This window comes from Macrobrachium nipponense, chromosome 21, assembly GCF_015104395.2.
Source record: "Macrobrachium nipponense isolate FS-2020 chromosome 21, ASM1510439v2, whole genome shotgun sequence".
Lineage (NCBI taxonomy): Eukaryota > Metazoa > Arthropoda > Malacostraca > Decapoda > Palaemonidae > Macrobrachium > Macrobrachium nipponense.
In genome coordinates, this window is record NC_087212.1 from 22,919,257 (window position 1) to 22,928,744 (window position 9,488).

Genomic DNA, 9,488 nt, shown 5'->3' on the forward strand with positions numbered 1-9,488 from the left:
ATTGGTGTAGTTTTTAATGGAAATTATTATAATGCATGGCCGCTGCTCCTGTCATAAGTATCAATGATTTATACAGTAATACGGAAAGGATTCGGTTATGCCTTGACATGCAATAAATATTTTCCAGATCAATTATCAATTTTTCAGCTACCTTATCTCCCAATCATATTTTTTGAGGAAAAACAATTGGACTGCTCACCATCTGAAACGAGAAAAGAAGAAAAACATGTTCCTAGCGGGGTCTACAGAAGAATCTGCATAACACCCCGATAAAGGGAACTCGAGCATAGTTTGTATTCGTAATTAAGAACGAGTTAGAGTATCTCAAAAGTTTATGCCTCGGTTTGGTATTTGATGTAACTACACTTGAAAGTTCAATAGATCTTTGCAGCCTCTTAAGAAATTCAACTTCTCAAGGAGTTATCAAGGGTAAGTCCATCTCCGGTACATTTTATGTCCGCAACTTTTTTTGTTTTCCCCATGGGAAAAACGTTACACCTGTTCCTTCCTCGTGCTGTAAAGGCTTCGGTAGGACCGCAAAAAGAAAAAAAAAGAAAAAAAGCACCAACAATGTCTGTTAAAGCTAAGGTTTAACGTAGAGCCTTGTTGATGGGATTACCAAATACTGCCATTTCTAGGAAAGCGTTTCACTGATCTACTGTATTAAATAGCAGCATCTCGGATGACCTATATATCAAACAGGCTTCCCTTTTATGCTCAACTTTCACTTCCTAGTTTCCTTGTCAGTTGTCTTTATACTTGACGACAAATTCTTGTTGGTGTTGCTATTCGCGCGTTTCTCTTGGTAAGGACTTTTTGAAATTTAATTTTAGAATAAAAACAAATGAAAATCTAAACAGATAGAGGTGAAGTATGCAAATTCCTAATCACAATGTCATTCATATAATATAAGCTATATACTATACTACGTCTGAAAGTGATCAAAAAAATTATATAATTATTAAAGTATAATATATATATTTATTATATAAAATATACTATATATATATAGATATGTATTATATTATATATACTACTATATATATAAATTATATTATATATTATGTATATATATGTGTGTGTGTGTGTGTGTGTGTGTGTGTGTGTGTGTGTGTGTGTGTGTGTGTGTGTATAATTATAATAATATGAAACCCATTTAACGCTCCGTATGGCAAATCTACTCTATCACTTCCTAATAAAGTATGAACGTCCGATATCGCCGTGAATTTTAAAGTATCCAAGAAAGAAAGAAAAAGAACTATATCGCACCAGTTGAAACCTAAACTGTTGCGCTAGAGCAACCAAAGGAAGACTTACAAAGACTTTCCGTTACGTAAGCAATCGCACCCAATTTCCCTCGATACTTGCTGACTCTGTTGATAGAGTAGCTGTCGAAAGCAAAGCACAAAAGCAACAATAATCAATGCAATATCACTGGTGAAACTAACGACATTGTTATTAGTATTACAAATAATATTTCTAAAATAAAAAGCTAATAAGTGAATCACAACAGCAATAAGTATCACTAGAGATTTCTACGTAAAATATATTTCGTTAATTTCAGTCAGTTCCGGGTTTCGCCTGCGGCTAATTTGCGGTATTAGAGCTGTAATTAGCATGTTGTAGCGTGATCAGAAGTTGCAAGGGATATACTGTACACTGCATAAATCTCTCTCTCTCTCTCTCTCTCTCTCTCTCTCTCTCTCGTCTCTCTCTCTCTCTCTCTCTACACACACACACATATCTATAGATATCAATATATATATATATAATATATATATATATATATATATATATATAGATATATTATATATATATATATATATATATATATATATATACCATTTGAGGGGTAACTATAGGGGATGTTACCTTCCGATTTACAGGACATATTGGGATGAGGTTGGTAATCCCACGTCTTTCTTACCTCCCCGATCTTCAGGACGATTTTGTGCCGACGGCGTCTGCCATTTCTTAGTGGTATCCCATCCGAGTAATGATCATCAGAGCTATCGTAGCTTAACTTCACTGATTGGGGATGTGTCGGTGCAGACATTTGAATGAAGTGTTTGTAGGGGAATTTAAAAAAAAATACAGAAAATGAGTAAATATACTCGACCTGCGACTAGCAACCAAATGTGCATCCTGAGTTTAAATAAGCATAGGAACATATTAAAAATTAATTGGATTTTTTTCACGTCTAAATTGCATTTGTCATTCATTATGTCATCCATTATATAGTACAAATAATTATTAATAATATACGAACACACCACACACACCAACACAAAAGAACCACAAAACAACATATAGATATGAGATGTATATATATGGGGAGTTTAGATATAATTGATATATATATACATATATATATATATATATATATGATATATGATATATATATATATATAGATATGTATATATATAATCTATATATCTATATATATATATATAATAGATATAGATATATACATACACACACACATATATATATATAAAAGGTGTATCCATATTAGTTTATTTTATTTCATTTTAACTTATTCTAGTATTTACATTGCCGAAAGTTGCCTGCGTCGAGAGTAAACATTTACAGTAAATAGGTTTATCCGCGCTATGCTCAACTGTACATGCTGAATGATCTATCATCTATGGAAAACTCAACGAAAACTCCTAGGAGCCTCTTCCCCGTTTTTCCCTCCGCCTCCTCGTCGTCAGCAGTAGGTAATCTTCCAGTGAATTTCCCAGACAAACAGCGATAGCAGCACAGAAAACGCCGCCGCCAGTAGAGTTATCTCTACCACAAACGGCACGAAAATGAATACAATTATAGCAACCTGAGAAGAGTGGAGTAACGGAGAGACTCGTGTTGTTTCCTGCTAGGCAACGGACGAATATACGAATAAATAAGTAGACAAATAGACAATATATGATATCCTCTTTTTTTATTATTATTATTATTAAACACAGTGATCAATGCACGTCAAATAACTGAAAGAATGTCGATATAAAAATTGAAAAAACAACAAGAGTTGAGGAAGTAGTACTAAAGGAGAAACTGGCACCAGAGAGTTGGTCCAAACCGAGAGGAAAGTTTATAAGGGTCCCAAAACCTGTTCTTTCACACTTTCAGTTTTATTACGTGCTGTTGTCCCCACTTACTCAGAGTACACGACAACAACACTTGGTAATTGCTTTGGCAGGGGAAATCTGAAAATTACTGGGTTCCTAATAGTGATGAGAAGGCATGGAAGAATGTCATATGGACGATATAAATACACGTGTTCTCCCAAGCATAAATTTTAATTGACGAAAGCACAAACTTAAAACGAACGTTCTTGATAGCCTAAAACGGATTCTTGCGCATATTGATAAATCAACTGCTTATTTTCGTGGCAGATGGAGAACACATGAAGTTTGTCTACAGGCCCGGGAGGAAATTACGAAGACAATCTGTCAAAGTTGAGAAACTTCAGGAAGAATTCTGTAAAATCAGTCAATTTAAGTAGTTAAAATCAAAAAAGAATTATTTAGAATTTCTCAGAATCAAAAGGTATTTTGTAAAGCTCGTGAAAATATCAGAGGAGATTTGTATAACAAGTCAAAGCTCAGACGTATTTCGTACAACTGAGGTACGGCGTAGAAGAATTCTGCATGCAAGGTAAAAATGTCAATGAATTCTGTCATTCTGATAAAAGGAATCTAAAAACTTCATAAATCTAGGAAGAATAGAAAAACTTTTTAAAACTAAAAATCGAAGTATTCTGTGAAACAGAGGGATGTGAGTCCTTTTCTTTGAGGAAAATGCTACGCAATTTTAAAGAAGCAGATGAGCATTTAAAGGCACGAATAATGACCTCGTGAGATAACAATGAATAAGCCTCAAAAAGTCAGGAAAATCACGACTGCGTTACCTGTGAACTTGATGAAATCAAGGAAGCTAACATTTGTTATTTATTTATGGTGTAAGGGTTACTGGTCATTACCTTAGAATAATGCCTTTGTTAAAAAATACCTTGATGAGTGTTCTATAAAAAAACGATTTAACTGTCATACACAGAATGGACTATTGCAACTCTATCAATCATAATCTGTCTGCGGTGCAATTTGGGAAGTTGCACATACTAAACCGAGCGGCAAGATTAATACTACATCTCGTGACAGGATTACGCATGTATTGTTAAGTTGCAAAGGCTTCCTATCAAAGCTAGAATAATGTCTGAAATATGTGTAATGACTCACCAAGTTATCAAGACTGGGTGGTCTCATATGACTCAATGGCTCGCTGATTATAATACAGCCAACGGGCGGAGTCAACACAACAATAGCTACAGATGATCTCAAGGTATCTGAGCCAAGATGCAATTCGAATGTAGGCTTCCAATTTGCCGCTCCAAGACTATCGTTGCCAATTTAGTGGAGCTTGACACATACCCTCGATGCCTTTGCAAACTGTTCCCATGAATTGTAGCTGCCATAGTAATGCAATAATGATAAAACTACGCTATTTATGTATATATGTTACAAATAGACACGCTAAATTCACTTATTTCCACGGTTTTATGTAAGTCCTATCCCCAGTTTGGAGGGTAAACACATACCAATTGGCAACAGTGGGCCGCAGCCTCCCACTTGATATGAGGAGCACTGAAAATATAGTCGTTCAAGAAAAATAATCAAAAGTTTCCCTCTTTCCTCGGTGCAATGACAGTGTGGATTAATATGGAATACGCAATACAATAGAAAGAAAATCTCAGAATGTGTCTGCATTATTATGCAATCGATTAATTGAGTTTGCGGGACCCTAGAAAAACAGGTAACAGTACTTGCTGTAACTCTTCTAAAGAAGGAAAAAAACTACATATTTGGTAACAAGAAAATAGTATCACACTACTAAAGACAGTTAGTATTAATAAAAAATGAGAATTGGCGAAACTGATCGCGATAAATAAACAGTCTACAGATTTGGTGAATGGCGATGACACATCTACGCGCCCCGAAAAACTTTTTTGATAAAAATATTGAAAAATACGACTTTTTTAATTCTAGGTCGATGATTATGGATCTACTTATGACATTGACATCAATAAAAAATAGTATTTCTAATTACATGATTAAAATTCGTCAATATTTCATGAAAGCTGATAAAAACTCGTGAAATGTATCCACAAGACAAATGAATGATACAGAATGAGAATTTCAAGAGAGATGACTCAAATGTCTCTACATTTTCGAAAAACAACCAATCAATCACTTTAAAATCCGTAAGATAACAAGTTCAGTAAACTATATGCAAAGAGAAATTCTGTAACTGATTTACTATCACTATTACTGCTGCTGCCACTAGTGTTATCAATAAAACAGTAGTAGCAGCAGTACACTAACGAAAGGTATTCCTAGTAGAAGGAGCACACTGACGAAAGGTATTCCTAGTAGCATGAGTACACTAACGGAAGGTAGTCTTAGTAGCAGCAGTACACTAACGAAGGGTATTCTTAGTAGCAGGAGTACACTAACGAAAGGTATTCTCAGTAGCAGCAATACAATAACGAAAAGTATTCCAAGTAGCAGGAGTACACTGACGAAAGGTATTCCTAGGAGCATTAGTACACTAACGAAAAGTATTCTTAATAGCAAGAGTACACTAACGAAAGGTATCCCTAGTAGCAGTATTACACTAACGAAAGGTATACCTAGTAGCAGCAGTACACTAACGAAAGGTATTCCTAGTAGCAGCATATACTAAGAAAGGTATTCCTATACGCAAGTACTAGCAGCAGTACACTAACGAAAGGTATTCCTAGTAGCAGCAGTACACTAACGAAAGGTATTCCTAGTAGCAGCAGTACACTAACGAAAGGTATTCCTAGTAGCAGCAGTACACTAACGAAAGGTATTCCTAGTAAGCAGCATACAACTAACGAAAGGTATTCCTAGTAGCAGCAGTAAACCACGGAAAGGTATTCCAGTGGGCAAGCAGTACCACTAACGAAAGGTATTCCTAGTAGCAGCAGTACACAACGAAAGGTATTCCTAGCAGAACAAGCAAAGGTACCATTAAACGAAAGGTATTCCTAGTAGCAGCAGTACACTAACGAAAGGTATTCCTAGCAGCAGCAGTACACTAACGAAAGGTATTCCTAGTAGCAGCAGTACACTAACGAAAGGTATTCGCAGTAGCAGCAGTACACTAATGAAAGGTATTCCTAGCGGCAGCAGTACACTAACGAAAGGTATTCCTAGCAGCGGCAGTACACTAACGAAAGGTATTCCTAGCGGCAGCAGTACACTAACGAAAGGTATTCCTAGCAGCAGCAGTACACTAACGAAAGATATCCCTAGCGGCAGTATTACACTAACGAAAGGTATTCCTAGTAGCATCAGTACACTAACGAAAGGTATTCCTAGTAGCAGCAGTACACTAACGAAAGGTATTCCTAGTAGCAGCAGTACACTAACGAAAGGTATTCCTAGCAGCAGCAGTACACTAACGAAAGGTATTCCTAGTAGCAGCAGTACACTAACGAAAGGTATTCCTAGCAGCAGCAGTACACTAATGAAAGGTATTCCTAGTAGCAGCAGTACACTAACGAAAGGTATTCCTAGTAGCAGCAGTACACTAACGAAAGGTATCCCTAGTAGCAGGAGTATTCTAACGAAAGGTATCCCTAGTAGCAGCAGTACACTAACGAAAGGTATTCCTAGTAGCAGTATTACACTAACGAAAGGTATCCCTAGTAGCAGCAGTACACTAACGAAAGGTATTCCTAGTAGCAGCAGTACACTAACGAAAGGTATTCCTAGTAGCAGCAGTACACTAACGAAAGGTATTCCTAGTAGCAGCAGTACACAAACGAAAGGTATTCCTAGTAGCAGCAGTACACTAACGAAAGGTATTCCAAGTAGCAGGAGTACACAAACGAAAGGTATTCCTAGGTGCAGTATTACACTAACGAAAGGCATTCCTAGTAGCAGCAGTACACTAACGAAAGGTATTCCTAGTAGCAGCAGTACACTAACGAAAGGTATTCCTAGTAACAGGAGTACACTAACGAAAGGTATTCCTAGTAGCAGCAGTACACTAACGAAAGGTATACCTAGTAGCAGCAGTACACTAATGAAAGGTATTCCTAGTAGCAGCAGTACACTAACGAAAGGTAGTCCTAGTAGCAGCAGTACACTAACGAAAGGTATTCCTAGTAGCATGAGTACACTAACGAAAGGTATTCCTAGTAGCAGGCGTACACTAACGAAAGGTATTCCTAGTAGCAGTATTACACTAACGAAAGGTATTCCTAGTAGCATGAGTACACTAACGAAAGGTATTCCTAGTAGCAGGCGTACACTAACGAAAGGTATCCCTAGTAGCAGTATTACACTAACGAAAGGTATTCCTAGCAGCAGGAGTACACTAACGAAAGGTATTCCTAGTAGCAGCAGTACACTAACGAAAGGTATTCCTAGTAGCAGCAGTACACTAACGAAAGGTATTCCTAGTAGCAGCAGTATACGATAAAGGTATTCCCAGTAAGAGTACACAACAAAGGTATTCCAGTAGCAGGCGTACAATAACGAGTACACTAACAAAAGGTATTCCTAGTAGCAGCAGTACACTAACGAAAGGTATTCCCAGTAGCAGCAGTACACTAACGAAAGGTATTCCTAGTAACAGGAGTACGAGTAGAGAAAAAGACTCCATTTCAGCTCAACCTCAACACCCGACCCCCAATTCGGCTCACAGACGATAAACTCCATAAGCTTACCTTTATCTTAACCTCATGTACGTTGACCATTAAGGACCTTTCGGGAAAACCACTAAATATTTCGCTCTAGTTCAGAAAAGAACCTCAAAATGGCTCACGAAGAACTCTTCGGATAGGAGAACCATGGTTTCGCTCGACTCTTTGAAAATACCCAACACAATTTTGGCTCAAGATATACTCTACGGATGAAAAATCCACAATTTCACGACCCCTCGAAAATACCCAACCCCATTTTGGATAAAGATATACTCTACAGATGAAAAAACCACCATTTCACATAAATATGAGTATGAGGGTAAAAATTCTAAGTCCCTTAACCTAACTTAACCCAACCTAACCTAACTCACCCCTTAAAAATACCCAACCCCATTTGGCTCAAGACTGCCAGGTGCGCAACATGTCGTATCACGTGATAGTATGAATGTGAAAAGATTTCTAAACTTCATTCAAATTCAGAAAAGCAACTGATAAGCACCCACAACAGTCACCGTTTTCTCCATGACTCACTGCCAGGGGCACAACTTGTCATATTACGTGATAGTATGAATGCGAAAAGATTTCTAAACTCCATAACCTAACGTAAAGAAACTCTATGGAAGGTTGAACGATAAAGAATGAGGGTAATAAAAACCAATTATGACCACTCATACATTTTTATTACATAAACCGGTACACATTAACAAGTGTCAGATTCACCCTTTTCTCCCGAGACACATTAAAAAACAATACCGCCACGACTCCTTATACCCAACCTCAAACTGCTAAACAATTTTACAATAAAAAAACAAAAATCTTCTAAATTTATCTTGTACTGCTTGACATAAAAAATCAATAGAGAGCTGGTGTCTTTGTCCAAATAATAAACCATAAAAATAATAAACGGATAAAACCGTGGAGTAAAATGTAACAAAAAATAAGAGACTATAAATTTCGGCTTCTGTGTCAAGGAAATTCGTCTAATTTTCATGACAACGAAGCTGCTTCGAAAACAGTCATTCAGGTTGATGCATATTTTCTCCTAGCTTATCATTGCTGGCGATATATTGATGCCATTCTCTCTCTCTCTCTCTCTCTCTCTCTCTCTCTCTCTCTCTCTCTCTCTCTCTCAGACAAATATAATCTACAAGTGTCTGGTAATAATAACGCTGACAAACAAGCATCGTTCTTAACATATCATTGCTGGCGATATAATGTTCTCTCTCTCTCTCTCTCTCTCTCTCTCTCTCTCTCTCTCTCTCTCTCTCTCTCTCTCTCAAAGCAAGCATCGTTTACCGAACAGATGTCAAACTCGGCCACCTGATTTTCTTTACAAGAAAAGATTAAAATGCTCAGTACATCTGCATTGCAATCTTGAGCAAGAACATCTGCAATATCACAATATCACAGCACCGACAATAACTGTTTTGTCTAAATTCCAGGGTAAATTTTCCTTCGCAACGGTGCGGCCGCCAATTGGCAATGCGATAGTCACTCTCAACTCACAACTAGCTGTATTTTGAGAGAGAGAGAGAGAGAGAGAGGAGAGAGAGAGAAGAGGAGAGAGAGAGAGAGAGAGAGAGAGAGAGAGAGAGAGAGAGAGAGAGAGAAGTATAACAACATTTGGAGTTACATCAAGCGTACCAAATCGTTCAGTGAAAGACCTATAATATCACACTCACACAGTGAGAATGTATCTAATGAGATATACGTAAATAAAAAGAAATAAATAAGAAATCAATATAAACATAA

General features: G+C 37.0%; 1 protein-coding gene across 1 annotated transcript; it reads left to right on the plus strand.

Annotated features, from left to right (window-relative positions):
• The first annotated feature begins 6,190 nt into the window (after positions 1–6,190).
• On the plus strand, positions 6,191–7,513 carry LOC135197429 (uncharacterized). The gene has a single exon (XM_064224500.1). It carries the CDS (start codon positions 6,191–6,193, stop codon positions 7,511–7,513), a length of 1,323 nt encoding a protein of 440 aa, XP_064080570.1.
• The last annotated feature ends 1,975 nt before the right edge of the window (positions 7,514–9,488 follow it).